General features: G+C 34.2%; 1 protein-coding gene across 1 annotated transcript; it reads left to right on the top strand.

The window, feature by feature from the left end:
- Window positions 1–16,781: 16,781 nt before the first annotated feature.
- Window positions 16,782–20,266, top strand: LOC148597704 (transmembrane protein 205-like). Its single transcript, XM_088561633.1, has 4 exons — window positions 16,782–17,041; window positions 18,108–18,268; window positions 18,666–18,820; window positions 19,257–20,266. Exons 1-4 carry the CDS (start codon window positions 17,004–17,006, stop codon window positions 19,536–19,538), a joined length of 636 nt encoding a protein of 211 aa, XP_088417759.1. The 5' UTR covers window positions 16,782–17,003; the 3' UTR covers window positions 19,539–20,266.
- Window positions 20,267–21,650: the final 1,384 nt, after the last annotated feature.

The raw sequence follows: 21,650 nt of genomic DNA, 5'->3' as shown, positions 1-21,650 counted from the left end.
ATGCCGGATCCGTCCACTGTGTTCCCGCTTATATACCATTTTAACTTGTCCTTTAATACCAAGCAAATTATATACAATAAATAATAAAATAAAATATTTTGTTCAGTAGCAGAATTTACGTGACAATGATCGACATCATCAGACCAAGAACCTAGTATAAGATCGATTTCCTCTAAATATGATACGTGTACATGTAGGAGCTTGCGTTTCAAGAGAATTATAGAAGCATGTTATCAGGTTCAGCATTACTTATATTAGACTATTCCGTGAAGCACGTGTTCCAATTCAAGGCAGCTTCCTGTTAAGTGTACTTGACAATATTCAGTTCAGCATATAATTGTTCAATATATAGACTGACATACATCAGGTACGGATTCAGAAATTCAATAAAAAGGGGGATCTGATTAGTTTGTGTTTAGTTTATAAGACAATTTTATTTGACGAAGGGATAGAACACAAGTTTTACCAAAGTATGAAGTCTTCTCCCAACAATAATATACAATACATAAATTAGAACATTGAGGACATGCGTTAAATCATTATGAATATTAAAAAAGAAAGTTTTGAAATAGATTTACAGGAAAAAAGGAAGCAACAGTACAATGACAAAAAAGGAAACAATGAAAACAAAAACAAAAACAAAAAACATACAGGGGACGGATTAATGCTTTGTTTTTGTGCGACGCTGATTTTACATACATGCAAAATATTAGATCAGAAATCTTTTTGATCTTTTAATAGACATGAAAGAATAATCAAGGAAACAAAGATTCTAGCGGAAATCAAACGAAATTAGTCCAGGGACAAATAACATGCACGGAAAACAGACACATACAACAAGGAACATAAAATAACAAAATAACAAAGTAACACAAAGTCATACAAAGTAACAAATGTAAATAAACTCGGACTCCATTAAAAACTGGAAGCATGGACCAGGTGTACCGGTAGGGTAAGCGTCCTCTGTCTTTCTAGAAACACCCGCAGAGTTGATCATAAACATTATCAAACATAAATATATATATTCTTCGTATGTTAGATCAGTACTACCTTCTGGTAAGCAGTGAAACATCTATTTTTTAAAGGAATTAAATAGAGTTATTAAGAAATAAATCATGGAAACTAAATTTTATCATTGTTTTACCCCGACCGATAGCAGGTTTTTTCTTATATTTAGCTACATTTCGTAAACATTGAAAACCTGTTACTATCCCATGTGTGTGTGTTGTGGGAGCGGGGGAGGGGGGCTTTGGGCTAAATTAAGTAAACCATCAATTTCTATGTTCAGCCGCGGAGTTTTTTAAATTATTAATTTACATATAATTTAATATATTCTTATTTTTATTTGCAAATTTGAGTTTTACAATTTTTTCAAAGGTTAGAAGTGTAAAAATCACAAGGCATTTTTAAAATTGTTGTTGTATACGAGAAAAAAATTCTTTCAGATATCAAATTTATTTAATTATGCTTGGAACAGGAATTTGTAACGATTTTTACTACTGAAGACAGCCCTGGTTTTGAAGTAGGACTTTACATGGTTGTACTACATGTACGGGCATGTGAAAGAGAACTACCCTGCTTAATTTCTACTATCGGAGATCGAGTGTCATTAAATCGATCAAGGTTACAGACCACCAATTCAACCAATGAGCATTTGGAACGTACGCAAAAAAGTCCTACGCAGAAATTACCCCTGTTCCTCATAATGCTGTGAAAAAAGTTCCCATCTTATTTAAAAAAATTAAACAGTTTCTGAAAGGAAAAACATTTCTGTACATTTTATAGGTGCATTTTGCTTCTTGTGATGTGAAACCTAATCTCTATAATGATTTCTAAATATACCCCTATCTTGTGAAAACACTGGGATTTCCAATGCTATTTACAGACACTTCACTTCCGGTGACCAGTACTGCACTGCAAGTCTGCTAACCCCACATGCCATTCTGAGGATTGTGAGCTGACATTTGTAGAATCATGCTGATATATAGTCCTCTGCAGGTAAAAGTTAAGGTAAAGTCCAGAGAAGCCCTTGAATATTGTGAAATTTGCATGGAAGCCTATGGGAAGTGGAATTAGTGGTTTCCAGCCTTAATTAACGCCACCACATGCAAATATGTTACGTTCCTTCTTTCAAAATGCACTGAGGGTAGGTACGGGCGCCGAATGGGACATGATCTTTTCGTAAACAAAATCAATTTTGTGTACACAAAATTGAGTTCCATCAAAACAAAATCATGTTTGTCGTACAAAACAATGTTACACAGACTTGTTTTATGATCACTTCAATTTTGTAATGACGAAATTCCTTTTTTGAGACAAAATTCGATTTTGTGAGACACAATTCAATTTTGTGGGACAAAGTTCAATTCTGTGCACAAAAGTAAATTTTGTATGCAAATTACAGAATCATATGGATATGCAAATTAATTCAAAATGTGCAGCATCATGTGCACATGTTTAATAAACTCAAAGCATTCACTGCAAGGCAGTGGACAAGGTACGAATGTGCACGTTTATGATAAACCACACAAGTGAAAGAAATATCGGATATCGTAATCGTATAACCCACTGTGTCACTTAATCTAGAATCTAAAGATTTTGAAATTGCACAAAATTGAATTTTGTGACACAGAGTAGGTACCAGTATCGTATTGATATTCTTGAGCGGGTGTCAAAACATGGAGGCTAATAAAATAGAGTTCCTTTTTTTTCTTTTTTTTTTAAACAGCTGCATTTAATTTTGAACTTGAATTTTGGCAATATTTAAAGATGTATCCAAGTAGAAAAAATGTGTGATTTTTATTTACAGATTCAAAGACAGGAAAGAGGAAGGATATCCAGTTGATAGGGAGTACTGCAGCACAACAACAATACCAAAGTGAAAGTAGAAAACATGTGCTTTTGACTTCAAGGTTTGATGATTTTCCAATCTTCGTGGACTGGTCTAGGTTTTTTTTAAGTTAAAATCAAATTTGAACATTTCCTGAAACATGATATATGTATGAAAGTTTATTTGAATCAACTTTTCAATTTTTAAAAAATTTTTGAAACATGCACCGTTAGCATTGGAGCCAATGGAGAAATATATACGATACTGAGACCAATAGTCTTTTGTGACACAAAAATGAAAATTTGTAGTATGTTAGAAATTTTATTAATCTCAATTCATTTTTGTTGAACAAAATTCACATTTGTCAGTACAAAACCACAAGAGTCCCATTCGGCGCCTCGTAGTTGGGGTCTCTTAATTATTTACTTGTATAATGAAGAGTTAGTAATACTTGTAACTTTGTTAATTTTACATCTTTTGGTCACAGGAAACTTACATATGGCAATATGAATTTAATTTGATTTTATTTATAAAACTAAAGCAGGCAGACACAACACTGATGAAGGCAAACGTGAAAAATTAAATCGTTCTCTATGAGATGATCATTTGTATAATTTACGTACAGTGCATACGGACTGTGAATTTACGTACAGTGCATACGGACTGTTAATATTTGTTTATCAAGACAGCACCGCTGAGTCCTCAATATGTTTATCATTGCAACAAATAAAATATTTCACGACAATCCAAATTTGAATAAATAGATGATAATTGGAAACACACAGACATTGCGTCAGGCTCCTATATAGGGATATGGCAATGACCGATGCTACATTGTAAATTGATTTCTACAACTGTTACATCAATAACATGTACACTACGTACTCAAAAGTACACATACACTATAAGAGAACAACCATCTAGTTATACTCGTTCTATACAGATGTATATGGCAAGCCAAAGTGGACAAAAATGAGTATTTTCTAATATTAAAAATTGATTTTTAATATTACAAATTTATTAATATTTAGTATTAAAAATACTAAATATTGATTTTTAATATTACAAATTTATTAATATTTAGTATTAAAAATTGATTTTTAATATATCAAATTTATTTTCTAATATTACAAATTAGATTTCTTATATCACAAAACACTTTTTTTTTTAAATCAATTTTTAATATTGAAAATTCAATTGAATTTCTAATATTACAAAGCGATTTTGTAATATTTAGAAATTGATTTTCCAATATTAGAAGATTCATTTGTTGTATTCACTTACGATTTTGTAATATTAGAAAATCATTTTGTAACATTAAAAAATGTGACTGATTTTGCAATATTGCAAAGTGATTTTCTAATATTACAAAATGTGAGATGTTTTATAATATTACTAAATCAGGAATTTGTATATTATAAAATGAATTTTTAATATTACAAAATGAATTTCTAATATTAAATTTTTTCTTTTCTAATCTTTTCTAATATTAAAAAATGATTTTGTAATATTAAAAATTCATTTTCTAATATTACAAAATATTGATTTTTGTCCACTTTGGCTTGCCATAGATGTAGGAGTAAAAAAACATTAATTATAGTACGGGGCGGATCCAGGATTTGAGGTGTGGGGCGTAAATAGACCATTCGTTTTTTTTTCGAGGGGATATGCGAAAATCAAGAAAATCAAGATTTCATGCAAAATAATTTTATTTCCCATTTTTATGAGGCATACACCCGGCACGTAGGCTTCGTTGGTCCACTCCTCTGTACATTTATGTGTTCATCAATATCTAAATTGTACAAAAGGGGGGCGAAATCAGGGATATAAAACACTCTATTCTAGTTTATGTTTCAGATGAACAAATATCAGTGAGTGACCTTTAGGTTAAGAGTTAGCATCACCAACTGATCTGAAATTCGATATATAAGGAACACATTTTACCGGTTGGGAGGAGTTCTGAAAAGAAAAAAGATCCAAAATTTTGGAGAAATGAATTCAACCTTTGAGAAAATAAAAAAGTTACATTGTAACTCTATATTTTCCCCATTACTTACAAGGAAAACCCCAGGCTACACCCCACTTCCTCCGGAGGATTAAAATGGTTGGAGGCGAACAACCGTTATAACAGCACACTCATTAACATATACAGTAACTATTTTAGCTCACTTGAAATATGACGGGTGTGGTTGGCGTTACAGGACATGCTCATCCTTCCTGAGCACCTCCTGTCGTTTTTTTGTGCCTTTAGTCAGTGTTCTTTGTTTTTTTTTCTGTTGGGTCTACTTGAATGTGTACGCAGATCTTTCTGTTTACTATTGTCAATTTTGTTTATGTATTTGTCTGTTTTGATGCTTAGATAGTTTTTATAGATATTCATGTATTGGTAATCAGAGGTGGTTCAAACATTTTTAAGTACTAGTCTACCTAAATCTCAGACTCTGCCCATGGTAGAGGTGATTCATGGTGTAGAAAAACCCACCAAACAAACAATGATCTTTCAGTCTACATATGTTATATTTTCACATAACAATAGTCCTTTCTGTATTCAGATCTGCGCTTTTGACAAAATCATACTGTACATTCATTTCCCTTTTTAATCAACCAAATCAAGAAAGATAACCCTCGTAAAGAGCCAATTTCATATACAATTTATATAATTTTTTTTCTCGAAAGTGTAATAACTGAATGAAAATCTAAGACTGATTATGTGATCAGTAACTGTTTCTGAACAAGAAATAAAAGTGAACTTGGGGGGTTTTTGATATGCATTTTGATAAAGACTGCTAGTAAAATTTGAACGCAAATTACTAAGTGAATATTTTTGGAGAGCAAGCTCTACATTAGTACTTTGTCCAAATAAACAAAAGCTTGTAAGTGTATGTACGCGTATGTGTTGTTATTTAACGCTCCAGATAAGAATGCAAAATGTGAAACATGATTGTAAAACCTACATATTTTTATTTTTAACATTTTGTTTAAAATGTTATAGTAAACAGAAATTAACATGTGGCCTTTCATATAATTTATGTTCATAAGAAATAAAAATTATACAGAATGCACTTTAGAATTTCAAATTAAGGGAGATAACTCTGAAAATGACACTAAAATACAATAGAATCTATTAGATTTTCAATGTGAATTAACAACTCCTAAAAGCAGACAGACTGGAATGAAATATTTCATATATAGACATATAAAGCAACTTCATAACAAAAATAAAAATGTGTAGCCTTTTTTTTTTTTTTTGGGGGGGGGGGGGAGGGTGTATCTCATATTACAGAATTTGCATGATTCTTACAAAGACTGCTACTTAAAACATGTTTCGCTAAAACCAATCTACACGATTCGTTCTGTTTTAACCAACGCTTTGTCATTTTTTAGGACACACGCTAGCAAATATCCCGCCTAAATCAGAATATTCTATATATCAATCACTTCAAAAATGAGGATGCACGATTTAATCAAGCATGACTTTGGTGACGTTGATGATGCGCTAAACCAGACGAAAGAATTATCTGTTATTTTGCTGTCTGCGTAACCTTTATTTTGTGAAAACTACCTTCCATATACATGTAGTTAAACCTTCAATAAGGGTCAAATGCCAAGGTTATAAGATGCTAGGATGGTCTCGATAAAGCTACAAACGGACAAACAGATGTCTTGCAAAAGGATTTTCGTTGCATATTGGCAGGTCCATTTTACTCTTAGCAATCTCAAAATCGTTTTATGTTGACTTCGAGCGAAACTAACTTGTACAACCAAAATATTAAAATATTTCTAAATGCAAAAGGAAATGGCCATAATTATGCGAAGCGGCTCTGAATTACAATATTAACGTGTTCTCCGTAGACATGATTTACATGTAAATCGTTCTGACGTAGACCAGATTAAGAATCATTATCATATAATCTCTGGAGAATATCTAGAGCTAGAAGATTTAACGACATGACGTACTTTGTTTGATCGATACTATCTACGTACGATTAGAATGACTTCACCTTTTTCAATGCAGGTTGACCATTGATATCATTGCGGATTCTCATGAGCATGCGTTGTACACCATTGACTTAGTATTGACATACATGGAAATGGGTAATCGTAGTACACTACTTAACATTTACATGTGCATACAATATGTACCATATGTACATGTAATCTCTTCGAAGTTGAAAGTCGTCAGGGAAACATCTCGTCAGCAATTATTATAATAAAACCCAGAACTGCAACTTTATTTTAGGGTGGCGAACTGTACATTTGTAGCCTAAAATAGAAAGTAAACTGAGAGAAAATTTACCTGATATACATGACTTCGTACCTTTACATTCAAGAACCGAAAAATATCGACTCAGGAGCGGATTCAGAGATCTGAAAATTATTGTACATAAAGGGGGTGGGGTAAATAAATAAGTCCCTGTCTATTTTTTTACACAGTTTGTCCAAATTTTGCTCAAATATTTTTCAAGAGGGTTCAACACTCGACATCGCATCCCCACTCCCCGGATCTGACACTGCGACCGTGAATGGAGCACCATGTTGTCACCTACAGTCGCTGAAGTATTAACCGTTGTATTTACGAGTCTCAAATGTTAATATATTTAGTAGGTGACATATTTACCCGCAGCCTGTATGTTGATTTGTTAATGATCAGACTCAGTATGATAGACTACATGCATGAAGTACGTTCGATTGATGATAGTAATGTTTGCACAGAATATATATAATTCATAGGACGTCAAACCACAATTTATCAATCTTTTCAATCCTTTGTTGGGGGAGGGGGGTAACAATGCAAGATTTAATTCTTTAGGTGTTAATTGTTTATATCTTCAAATGCATTATCTATTCATGCATGTTGACTACATATAATTCATTTCGTGCACAGAATTGTTCGTGCAATTGTTTAATAATTCAAAATTAACACTACATTGACACGAAAGATTTCTTTTCGTGTTATCTTTACTGTCTTAAAAAGAAATTCTGAAGTCCATTTTTAATTTACCTTCCATTTGGGCTGACATTACAATTCCCTTAATATATGTAAATAAGTTAGATCATTGATCTTTTTTGGAACCAAAAGGAGGCTCTGGGGGTTTGAACCACCCACTTTTGGATTTATGTCGTTTGCAGTGTGGGCAACTAAATTAATGATCAAATAACTGCCTGCAACCACCTCCTCTGCACCTTTCAAAGTCTGCAGAGTCTGCAACTAGTGGTTGTTCTCCCTTCAGAGAATGACTAATAGTCTTCGGTTTCGGAGACTGCAGATCTCCATTCAGAGAAATAAACTCTGTGTCAGAGATCTATAGGTGTGTGTCCTCTAGAGAAACGACCTTTGTTTCGGAGATTATAATTGTTCCTTTAGAGAAATGACTTCTGTTGTAGAGACTGCAGTTCTCCCTAAAGAACAGTGACCTCTGTTTCGGAGATTGGTATGCGTCCTCTAGAGAAATGACCTCGGTCTCTGCGTCCTGCTGAGAAATTGCACTGTGTTACCTTCGCACTAAACAGATGTCCTTTAAAGGTACTACATTTATATAGTCATCACTGCGTGACAGATGGAAAATAGTAACCTTCATATCTACATGTTCCTTCATTCATTTTACTTGGTGTGACGAAAAGAGAGATTAAACAGCTGTATGTAGATGTTGTATAACAAACTCATTATATTGATTCTAATATTGACAGTTTGCTTTGATGTACATACCTCTTAATAACTATCGTAAATTATATTAAATACACGACAATATAAGGACAAGAAGTGGAACGCAAGGTTGGCTGAAACGGGACACGTTCTATCCTTCCCATGCTTGTTTCGAGATGGGTATGGGAAGTGGGGATTGTTTGTTGGGATGCCGATTTTGAATTGAAGAAAATAGAGAAATCAGACGAGTATATAAAAATATACTGAACTTATTGCATTTAAATACTGTTAAAAAATGATTATTTGAATACAAGTTATATAGTTCAACAATAAGTATTAATTGGTGATGAAATTGTAAGAAAAATGATATTGGGAGTTATTATAATGTATTGGGATGTCTATACTCCGGAATAGAAAATGATGTAATGTAAAAAAAAAATAACAGACTTTTAATGATATGTAAGAAAAAGGGCTGTTGTTCTATTTAGAATTGTACATGAAATATTACATACATCTAAGGCCGGATCCAGACACTTTGAAAGGGATGGGTGCCAGCCGGGGTCTTCAGAAAACAGAGGGGTGCTAGAACCTTTATTTACCTTTCTTGTCAATTTTGCACATGAAAATGACAAATTTTCCAATAAAAAGGGGGTGCCAATCCCTGCCCCCTTTTGGACCCGCGGAAAACTTCGCGGAAAGAGCTTATAAAGCTTATAAAGAGCAGCATGGCACGCGGCAGCATGTCGAACGCTGATCACGTGGACACATTATTAGCTTTTGACACACTTTCAGTTATATATATGCACTCCTGGAGGCGTTTAGGTTTCCCGCATGCACGATACCTAAACGCACGCTAAACGCTCACCAAACGCATGATAAACGAACGCTCCTATCCTATAGACGGAATGTGAAAAAAAAATAATATTAACAAATAATGATGAAAGGGAAAATAGAAAATTGAATTAATGAAAATATATGAATTAATAATAGCAAATAATATAAAAATACCAGTGTTCATCGTTATTTAGTTTAAACGAACGCAAAACGACGTGTAAACGCACGATAAACAATGCACGAACGCTACAATGGGAAACGTGAATGTGCGTTCGTGGGAGCGTTCGTTTAAACGCACGATAGAAGCGTTCGTTTATCGTGCGTTTGGTGAGCGTTTATTGTGCGTTTAGGTATCGTGCGTGTGGGAAATCTAAACTTCTCAAGGAATGTCTTATGTAGGATAGAGTATCAAAATAATGATGCATGTCACAACAAATCAATACAAACGTCTCAGAATGTGACGACTCTATTCACTACACTGCTCCATCGGATCAAATTGATACAAGGAAGACAATGTAGAGGCGTCCGAAAATTTCCACACGATGTTAGATTTTGGCAAGGGTCCCCCTATGCCTTGATAATCCACCGGGTTTTTTGCCCAGTACAGATTTATTGAAAAAGAGCATAAAATTTAGTTAAACCATGGTCAAACAACATTTTCATCATCAACTTCCAACTCAGGAGACCATGTTTACTACATAAACCAAGTATCGTTGAAATCAAAGCAAATCAAAGTATTTAAATCAGCGGAAAAATGGCCGACCGACCAGAACAAACTTTCGTCATCACCGGTCAACTTGAATCACAATATTTCCAGAAGAAACCAGAAATCACTGGAATCCGAGCAAGCGCATGGCGAAAATGGTCGCAAAATAGAAGCCATTTTGAAAATGGCCACCTTAAAAAAATCAGAATATCATGTTTATCTTATGAGTGGCTTTTATCTTCATTTTTCTTCTATAGTTTAGAAAAATAGCAAAAAAAAAGCATTTTGACCCCCTGTGTTCTATTTTTAGGAACAACGACCATGTTTTTCGACAGATAAAAAATCCAAACGGTCATTTTGAGCAGGATATCCTCAACAACCATACTAACTTTCTGAGGAGATATTTGAAAGCAAAAACAGCAAAAACAGCAAAAAAATAATAAAACCGTTCAAATAGGGCATTAACCCCAACAGGGGTCAACAGATTTTCACCAAAATTTGTCCATAGATAGATCTCATTATGATAAACACATTTACCCACGGTCAGAATTTGATTAAACCAAACGGTTTTGGATATATATGAGAACAAACTGCTGTCTGACCCATATGATCTATATTTAGTAACGGCGGCCATGTTTTTCGACGAATCAAAAATCGAGACGGTCATTTTGTGCAGGATACAACAATCATGCTAACTTCCATCCAAATTCATTCAGTAGTTTCAGAGAAAATGGTTGAAAAATTGTTAACGACGACAACGATGGACGCCAAGTGACGGCAATAGTTCATGTCGCCTGTTGCCAGATGAGCTAAAATAGTTGATTTTTTTTCTGCGTGGCCCAGTTTTGTACCCCTTTATTTACAACAGGGTTATTAAAGATAAGCCTATCCTATGAGATGGTTTAAAAGAGAATTTAAAATGGAACAAACTGACTTCTGACGCTAAAAATCGGATTAATAATATACGCTTTTCCTATCAATTCTAATGATGACATCCATTATCCCTCTGTTAGCACCTTATTTCCAAAAGGGGTGAGGAAAAAAACAAACACAATATGACTCTTCGCCATTTCCCTAGAAACAATGTTTCAAAACTTCAAAATGATCGGTGATACCATTATATGACCAAACAATTTTTGGCCGTCGTATAAAAATGGAAGGGTTTATTACAAAAAGCAACAGAAATTGCATAAAGAAAGTATAAAAAAAATATTTTATGATTAAAAAAACAGCAACAGAAAAACACAGTTTAAAAAAGTGAGCAGATTTCTTTATTCGTCAAATGAGAGAAAATCTATATGGCGCCTTAATGAAGACAAATCTGGACTGAAAGGGATGTGTATAAAATACTAAGTCTTTATTCTACTTGTCTGAAATTAAGAGTAAAACTTAGTTCTGAAATATTCTACAGCCATTTTGATGTGTTCTGGATTTATCTGCAGCAAGTATATTATATTATATTATATTATATTATATTATATTATATTATATTATATTATATTACAAAAGAAAACGTATCTATATATGATCCCCCGATGGAATAAGAACTAATTGTAACATAAGGATGCAGGTTCAACCCGTAGAAGGACGAAGTTTTAAGTCTGAGGCCTTAATTCGAGTTCTTGTAGACTTGGGACGACTTGTCTATGGATCGAGTTGTCCATAATTATGTTCCGATACGAACTTAGCTTACTCTACATTCAATTTAGTTTCTCTCGGTCAATTTGTCTGCACTAAATCGTAAATCCCGAAAAGTTCCACTGAATATTATGTCCTGTCATATCGAAAATAGGCTATAATTAACGATAAAATAGTTATGGACCTATAAAGTGACTGGTTTTACTATAGAAAGTAACAGAGTAAGTCATTTTACACCTCCAAGGATATATTCGTGTTTATAACCTTTCTGAGGACTTCGTCTTCTATAATTATAGAATTGATCTAGTTTAAGAATTGTTCTGGTTTATTATAATTCCCTGGTATGAGCTGAAGTTAAACATGATAGATAATGACTTGTAATGGAAGTGACCTTATTCTGTTTACATGTACACATGGTTTTGCTATTATCACGTGATTATCATATGATTTCGTTATGGATATAAATAGTAGTAAGCTGAGCTCGGTGTTTTACCGTTAACTGTTGAGGCTCTGTAATTTAAATATGCTTAATGTGTTTGAAAATGAGATTGAGTTAATAACACATGAGTAACAATCGTCGAAATGATTGGTCAATTCATTAGGTATTTAGTATTTTAGCGAGTTCATCGGCGCGGTTGATCGCTTCTTCTGTAGATAGCCATTCAGGTGTGTAGCACACCGTCTCTACGCTGTAAGACTGTTACAGTCTGCACGCTCTTTCCTCTTAACTTATCTACGGTTATGCCGTTTTCTCATAGGATTGTAACATTCCGAGAGAATAATTTGGTTTAGATTAATTCGGACCTTTCGGCTGCTTTATACGCTAATTTATGAAATTATTTATATTTCTGGTTTTCTGTCGAGCTACAATTATGGCGCAGTGAACAAACGTTTAAGGTGTTAGTCAGTCACTTGCAGTTGCATTACCGGTTAATTTTGAAGTTATTAAGCGTTATGCATTTACAAGCGATATGCACCATTGTTTTATAGCAAAGGCTCTGTACTTGGTCAAATAAACAATGTGTTTCTAATGGAGTTTTTTGATTTAGACAGTGTTACAGTTACAGAGCCCAGTGCACGAACGTACCACACAACAGGGTGTCTTAATAAGGTTATTTAGTCTGAATATAAGTACTTGATATAGACACGTAAAATCTAGAAAAGCGAAATATTAGTGAATGTTCGAACATTTTCCATCATTTATTAAAAGAATAACACACTACTTATATGGTTAGATTGGTATTGCTGTTTTCTTAGTCAGATTTCAAAGTGTTAACTGGCCATTTTTACTGAGAAACTTGCACATACAGAAGACTCCCGTTACAGACTAATCGTTTTAGAACTATGCTGCTGTACTTTTTCAACAGCAAACAACCTTTGTGAATTATGTCTCAAGTCCTCAACCTGCATATCGATGCGGATCTTCATCTTTTGTGTATTTAGATATGCGTATGCAACCATGCATCATATACTGTATATGTTTATTGAATTTTTACCATGTTTTCCAAAATGCCTAAGTACATAATCATAAGTCAGATTAATTTCATAGACAAGGATAAAACATAGAGGACACGTTACGCAAGCTTGGAGAAGTCTGCGGTTGGAACGCAGTCCGAGAAGACTAATTATAGTACCACATAAATGCCACGTTAGCAAAGTATATTAACCTAAAGTTAAGGACTTAAGGCATAATTCATATCACAACTCATACGTTATGCCAGAGCTTGCCGAAAAAACGCAGACTTTTTGTATCGCGCTAGAATTCTAACACATAGGCTTCAGGAACAGGGTTATGTTGCTACAAGGTTGAAGTAATCATTACAGAAGTTTTATGGTTGTCATCATGAATTCGTGGATCGTTACGGTATATCCATCTGCGCCATGAAAACTGATTTGTTCAACGTGTCATAGTTTTCCTTTCCTCTTTCGTCTTCCGTGGTCTTGACATTTTTTATGAGCAACTCGGCGGGTCTATCTAGAAAAGCAAATGACGCTTATCCTACCGGTGCATCTGGTCCATGCTCCCAGTTTTTAGTGGAGTCCGAGTTACGCATTTGCTTTTGTTACTTTGTATGTATGATTTTAGTTACTTTGTGTTCTTTGTTGTGTATGTCTGTTATCCATGTCTGGTCTTTGTCTCTGGATTACATTCTTTTGATTACCGCTATAACCTTGGTTCCCTTGATTACTTATGCAACAATTTGAAAAAATAGATACATGAAACTATAGGTCGGTTACTACTCACCCCTGATATAACTGTTAATATAAAAGTTTCTACCCTGAATTTAAATAAAATGATTATTATAAACTATGTTTGTTTTCCATGTCTGGTCTTTGTCCCCGGATTACATTCTTTTGGTTACTGCTATAACCTTGGTTCCCTTGATTACTCTTACACAAAGGTTGTTTGCCGTGTTTTCATAGGAGGATCCAGTTGGGGCGGGAGTTGCTCCCGTTATCCCCAAAAATTTCTATTTAACATATAGAGAAAAAATGGAAATCAATTTAGCCCCGCTCCCTTCATTTTTGGAATTTTTTTTTGATCCGCCACTAATTGTGATGTTTAATTATTTCAGCTGTTCCTGTGTTTTTTGTTTTGTTTTATTTTGTTTCTTCATTTTCTTTCAACTCCTGTATACACGTATCAACGAAGTGGCATTTCCGCTAAGACTCACGCAGTTAGCACTAAAATCCTGTGTACGGCGCCCCGTGCAGGTCCGGGTGTTAAAAGAATAGGCCTGCAGCAGCGCTAAGCTTGTCGTAAAAGGCGACTAAATAGTGCTCAGAAACCTAGCCGGAGGCTAGGCGCTCTGACCACAAAGCAACTGGGATGTGTGTCCCAGGTGGTGGAATGGTGTACCCCTGGCGTGTTACATGCTGGGGTTGTCAGGCTATAATACGGAAAACCTGACCGCAAACCATAGTGGTGCACCGTGTTGGGAAAGATGCCACGTTCTTCTCACGTTAAAGAACCCTGCTGTGGTATTCGATAGGAGTAGGAACCTTTGCGCTCCGCCACAGGAGGCTAAATTGCCCGACCTTACCCATCCCCCTTTTTCCAGTGGCAATCAAAATTTGTCGACCCTATTATCCTTGTGACCCATCCTTTTTTTTTTTTATTTTATGTTCATTTTATCATCCATTTCATGTTCATTGTCTGAATATAGCTGAAATATTGCTGCTCGGACGTTAAACCCCAACAAACAAACAAACTGTGTACGGCTATCGTCATTTGGAGGGCCAAAATTTCTTGACTATTTTGATTAAATTACTTGTAAAACATGTACTTACGTCACTAAGACCAAAAACGCTTTGATCTATTTTTAAATGCACATATACCATTGGTAAACTAAAAAGGAAATGTTATATTACGTAAGTGACAAAAAAGAGAAGTAAATTAAAAGAATGGTGACATATAAAAGCAATAAAGGAAGTTGGAACTTCAAGTACATTGGCAAGGTCAACGAAAACACTTAATAAGGAAAACTAACCACATAAATGTGTTTGATAGATGTATTTCAGTGGCAACTTATAGGAGTGTGTAAATAAAAAAAATATTTTTGGAGAGGTTGGTTGACATATGGAAACAGGCGTATAAAGAGGTTGGTGTCTAAAAACGGAGTGAGGCTTTTTAGTGGTAAATTTGACAGAATTTCCATGCATAAGGGGTTCTTACCGCAAGACTTTCCCGCTCCATTGGAATAGTTGGTCGAGTGTTGTATTTTCCTATAGCTTTAAACTTCTCAACTCTATATGCTCTCTATATACAAGAGTCACACAAAAGCACTGATTTTCTGGGTAAAGTTGCATAAGTTGGGATTTAAAAACTTGCAACGAAAAATTATAGTTTTGCCCCTTCCCCATCTCCTTCTTGATTTCAAAACATAACAGGGACGGATCCAAGTTTTCAGGTTAGGACGTGTGAATATCCAGATTTCAAGCAAAAATTTTTTTTTTTGGTCGTTTCCTCCGCGGGACTCGAACTCGTACCGCTGTGACATCTATGGCAACACCGCTTGCACGAAGTCCAGCGTCCTAGACCACTCGACCAGGTAGGCTATATACAATATAGCTTTCGCTGGCCGGGTCATTCATCCTCGTAGGATTAATCTAGGTCTCTAACTTAGTACAAAACAAATGAATCAAAACAAGAACGAAAAACAAAAAATAAAAAAGTACCCCCCCCCCCAAAAAAAAATAATAATAATAATAAAAAATAAAATAAAGACACTTATTCGAGACTCATTGAAAACCAAAGATGAATCAAGGCCTGATGCTACCTCCCCTTTTTTGGGGAAAATGTTATTTTAATAAAAAAGTCACTGAATTGTGAAGATAAGCGCCCCCTTTTTGGTCAGTTTACGCGTCCTTCCTTTATTTTGGTTCCTTTTTCCATCCTTTGAAATAACACAATTCAAAATTCGTTTGCACCACACTTGTTCTAATTGAAGACGTTTATTTCAAAACGAATAAATTGATAAGGATGGGACTTTAAGATAACTTCGGCTTCCGCAATTGCTTCCCTATCTTTCGGTCGGTAAAGGTTGACAGTTCCTCTGACGTCATCATTTCTAACATCTCGCTTCTTATTAAGGCTTCACTTTCTAACATTAATTCTACCTGATTTCAATATATTCCAAAATCTCACTTCCTTTAAGCATGGCATTGTCCTCATATCATCGCGATATGGGTCGGATACTAAGTCACATTAGTGCTAATTTAAGGCGGCCGTTCTCGATAATGTTACCAATTTAGTAATGGTGTTAAGTCTACAAATATCATATCAATGATCAAAAATGATTTAATTGGTTTGAACTTTATGGAGACCCCTGTATATGTGCTAAAACACAGGGAACCAATAGCCGTCAGCTCACTTATCAGATTCCGATAACAAGCTTTTAATTTATTACTACAAACGTACTAACCTAATGACATTGACAATTATGTAAATGACACCTTATCATATATAGATATGATAAACTGTTATCAATGACGAAGCCATTTTTTTAACAAATATACCAAGTTCCCTTGTAAACAAAAGAATTACCATTATCGTAATACCGAAAAGGCTAGAACAATCCCGTCATCACACCTTATAAGTCAAAGCACTCGCATTGCGAAAGCCACTTGTAGGTAAATTGATCGGAATTGAACGTCGCCTTTTATTACGTGCAGACCGTCACGAGAGATATAGTATATATTAAATGGGTAATCGTATCAGAAATTATATCTGAACAAGAAGGTTACTGGGACACTTGAGGAAAGCCGCAACAATTATTGTATTAATATTAGATATTAATAATTGAATTGAGACAGTGCTTGGATTAATTTTAACCGGGTACATCATCATTATGCATTTAACCATTCGAGTTGGAAAGTTTCAAATGAGGTAAGCATTTTGACTTCATTTTTCTTATATTTTCATGTTAATTTTCTTCTTTTTGTTTTGGCAGGGATATAATTTGATTCATTGATTGATTAATATTTAGTTTTTATATTGCCTTTATTACTTTATTCATTATTTACTTTCTCTTGTCCATTTTTTTTTTTTTTTTTGGGGGGGGGGTACATAATTGCATGTCATGATGTGTATACATACATATTATGAAGTACACTCACTAACTGACCATCCGTCCGTTCGTCTTTCATATATTGCACATCGATTAAACATAGAAGGCACTGAGTTTTTAAGTGTATAGTACAGTTCTTTCCTTATTTTGATATGTGACTATCAAGGTACTGGGGCTACAAGATTAAAACGGAAACCCAAACATTGCATTAACATGTTTTGGATGTACATGCAAAATTATTTTCCTGGTGCCCTTCATTTGCCAATAGGGAAAAAGGCACACATCAATGGCATATTACGTGTACAGGGGTCAACCAATTAATTAATTTACAAATCAAGACCACCCTTTCCTGTATTGGGTTCCAAATTCACTACCAATTACTTGTATACATACTTGATAATGGAATGCAAATTAGGGGTGAATATCCGCCTAATCACTACATAAAATATAAGTATCGGATTTATGACTGAACTTTTTTTCTACCTTTGACATTTTTCACAATTCAACATATTAATTATTAACAATGAAATACACGTCAGGTGTTACACTAGTGTACCATTAATCCAACTTTTATTTGAGAAAAATTGCACTCATTAACATTTTACGAATACATTTATGGTTATATAATATTTAAATTATTCTGTTTTCATCCTTTTATACTAAAATTATATAATTAACTTAATAATTGCTTCACGAACTTGTAAATATATTAACAAGTTCAAAGAAACAAACAAACAAACAAACAAATAAATAAACAAACCTTTCGTCATGCGTACACTTTTGGTTGTACATGCCGCATTAGCTGAGTAATGATGACTCGACTTCTTAATTCGTAAATTAACGAAATGCGCAAAAATTATTTAATTTTAACTTTTATCTTTTCAGAATTCAAGCGGTAAAATTTATATCCACGTCGTTAGCCGTGTTGGAGATATGCTGGATACTTTTCCCATTGAGGGATACATTTGAACCCAAGTGGAAGTTCTGGCACTTCTTGAGCTTTGCTATCCACTATGGATCTCAATTTTGGATGACGTTTATAGCAGGTAAACTCGACGTTTTTTTAATCATTTTTCAGATTCACACGAACCTCATTTTCTGTTGACTAATGATTGGAATTGTTTGTTTTCCCCTTTCTTTGGAAATCTTTCTTTCTCCATTTTTTTTTTAAATTTAACTTATTTTTTTTTCTAATATTTATTTTTAATTTATGCGACAATTTGAAAAATGGATACATGGAACTCTAGGTTGGTTACTACTCTCCTCTGACAAAAGTGAAGTGTTAATATAGAAGTTTCAACCCTGAGTTTAAATAAAATGATTATTATTAATTATATTCTTTTCTACTATAAAATCTCTACGATTTTTAGCTTGCTACAGACTTTTAATTGATATTTTTTTTAGTTTCATATGCAGCATCTATATTTGTTCTATCATTTTTAGGAATGGCGATGTTTATGACCTTGCCAAGGTTCTGGTTCGGTGAAGGGCAGAAAGTTCTATTCCCTCTTTACTTTGGTTTGTCTTTAGTGATGTCCACGATGACACTGGCGACATACATACAACTCAATATCTCAAGCTCTATCGGAACATGTGAGGTAAGTATCTTTTACAATCATTTATCAATCGAATAAGTTGGAATTAAATCATATACAAAATAAGGGTAACAACTTTATTACCGAACAACTAATCCGATCCAAGTCAATTCCAAATCTGACAAAAGTTGATATAACGTCACCGGAGTAGGTCTTGATGTTCACACGAAAACGAACAAAGAGGGATAACTCTATCTTATTTCGTGACTAAATGGGCGGTGACCTGAAAATTGATTGCATTTACCTTTGGAAATATATTTTTTTTAATCATTTGTAATTCGTTTGCGTCTATAGAGACGTTTGATTAGAATAATTAAAGATTTCTCTTCTTTAAGAAACCGAAGTTCCAGTTAAATACAGTTTTTTTTTTATTAGAATAGATATTAGAAGTGGGTATTATGTAACGCAAAAGTTCAATGTAACCTCCTTTCAATTTCAGATTATATCCTTAGGAATTGCTTTTCTATCTGCTGTTATCAACGCATACTACCTCAGTGACAAAATAGTCGAGTACACTTCGAAAAGATTTGGTCTTGAAAAAGATTCCGGAACTGCCTATAAAGTTGGCTTCGTGGACTTATCGGAAATGAGGAAAATCAAGGAGTACTATGTTGCTGACAAAACGTTCCGATTTTACCATCATCTAAGCTGGTTGTCGAATATGTCTAGTTTCTTTGCTAACACAGTCTACCTCTATCAGTTGTCGTCACACTATTCATGATGTTAATTTTTAGCTAGGAATTTTTGCAATGTTCATCGTCTCAAAAGACATTCAGAAGTCAAGAGGAGCCCGGAAGAGGACATATATATACAAAAAACTAGAGGATTCCGGAAACCGATTTATGCACCAGATGAAAGCATGTCTACAATCAAACATTTCAAGACGGAGGTAGGAAGCATTGACTTTCTTCCTTGTCTTTCGACAAGATCTTAGCGTCTTAGCCCCAGTGGGCTAGAATAATTGGACATTTTTTTCACTAAGTGATATTTTTGCTCATTATTTTGTCTAAGATCTGATTTTAAATACACTTTATGAACAATATCAGCTGATCCTGCTACCGGAAGCTATGTTGACAATACTCATGACTTTATATTCATTGAATACGGGTTGCTATGATATTTTCATGTGAAATGTACAACTCTGCATACTCAACCACAGACTTCCGTTTACATTTGTACGCGAATAATGTCGGACAAGAACTTATACAGATGTCAGTTTACTGTTACTTTTTTGTACGTGTATAATGCGAATAGGATGAGAACGCAAAAGCGCGATTACACAGAGTTGTGTATTTAATATATTAAGTACATATTTTTGTACGTCTACATGTACATGTGCCTGTAGTAGATTAATACTGTAAACGTGAGCATCCTGAGGGTTGTTGCAAAGGTTTTTACTGAAGATTTATGTACATAATTGCTTATTTATTTATTAAAACTCAATTTGTTTGTCTTTCTTTTATTAACAACACAATGTCACACTATTACCATAATGTGTAATGACGCAAATGTTAAGCTTGGTTTCAAGGTTAGAATACCGATGAGGTAGGTGATAGGTAAGAAAAACTACTAGTCAACCCGTTCCCCGCATGAATAATCCGAGAACCTTTCTAAACCGTACTCTAAATAATCTGAAAACCTCGCTAAACCAGAATTTCTTTTAATTTCCCAAACTATTTGATTAATTGTCCTTTTTTTTATGATTTTGGAGTCCAAGCCACTTTAGCAAGTTTTTCAAAGGAACGTTACCTACTAACACAGCATAGTTGGGGTCTCATTCGGGCATGGAAGAACAGTTAATGTTTTTCTTTTAAACTTTAAACAGTTTGCAATTCGGTAAGTATCTAAATGATTTCAAACAAGTAATTTATAAGTATCAAAGTCCTACCCGGGGCTCTAACAAATAAAATATTTTGATTTGGAGTCTACTGCTGTCCATTGCTCTAATCTGACAGAAAACCAGTCTATCGGATTGCTTGTTTAACATTACAAAAAAAACGTAGTCAAAGTCGGGAATATGAATATTGAACCTTGGTAAACAGGACACCTGTCTAAAGCGAACGAATTTTTAAGTCGTACTGGTGTTTGGTTAAGACTGGTTTCACTATATCAATGTAAGCTTCCCATTTCGTTAAATCGCTTGTTTCATAGTAAGCGTGAAATGGGTATCAAACAGATCGTTCAGTCTTTTTTCTTATCTGTTCACATTTTTTACAGAAAATGATAGGTTTCCATTTCATTCCAGGTGCAAAGGTGTCAAAATTTATGTAAAATTGTTGCAGTCATGCAGTAGGCGTATCGTTACACATCCCGTTAACAATGGTCCATTTTATAGCTTGCATTTTTGTGAGGTTGAAGAAGGGAGCAAGCCTTAAACCATAAAAAAAACAAAGACTCGTATACATCAAAATTATTTGTTTACATTCTACCTAATCATTTTTACTCCATTATGGTACTGAGTATACTGAATATGATATGGTTTATGATTTATTAGATATCGTTGAAATCCATGTTCAGTTCGGAATCGTTGATTGTTGAGACAAATAACCTAAAATTCGATGGTACGTTATGATTTACTTCGATATTTTGGTTATCAGATACGTCAATATAATTGCCTGCTAGCAATTGTTCGCTGGCAATTGTTCGCGAGCTTCAGTCTAGCGTTCAGTTCAAACCTTGTTCAATTATGTTTAATTTTATTTTAGCAATAATATATTGCTATAGGGTTGAAGTTTTTTCTCTTAAATGAAATGTATGTGTTTCACATTTTTCCGTACATGTGTTTTTTTAGCTGAATTTTCAAGCGATCATAACAACTTCAATGCCTCATTAC

The sequence above is a fragment of the Perna viridis genome, chromosome 14 (genome assembly GCF_037379345.1).
Source record: "Perna viridis isolate PV_CMFRI_1.1 ecotype Kerala chromosome 14, ASM3737934v1, whole genome shotgun sequence".
In the NCBI taxonomy this organism is placed as follows: Eukaryota; Metazoa; Mollusca; class Bivalvia; order Mytilida; family Mytilidae; genus Perna; species Perna viridis.
The sequence above is the reverse complement of the archived record's forward strand: the minus strand, read 5'-3'. Positions and strand labels throughout refer to the sequence as shown.

Bases quoted from the DNA above. Each gene is read 5' to 3' on its own strand.
- LOC148597704 (XM_088561633.1), top strand. From the start codon at position 17,004: ATGCATTTAACCATTCGAGTTGGAAAGTTTCAAATGAG. The intron at 17,042-18,107 runs GTAAGCATTTTG...TTATCTTTTCAG, and splicing joins GTTGGAAAGTTTCAAATGAG to AATTCAAGCGGTAAAATTTA. The intron at 18,269-18,665 runs GTAAACTCGACG...TATCATTTTTAG, and splicing joins TTGGATGACGTTTATAGCAG to GAATGGCGATGTTTATGACC.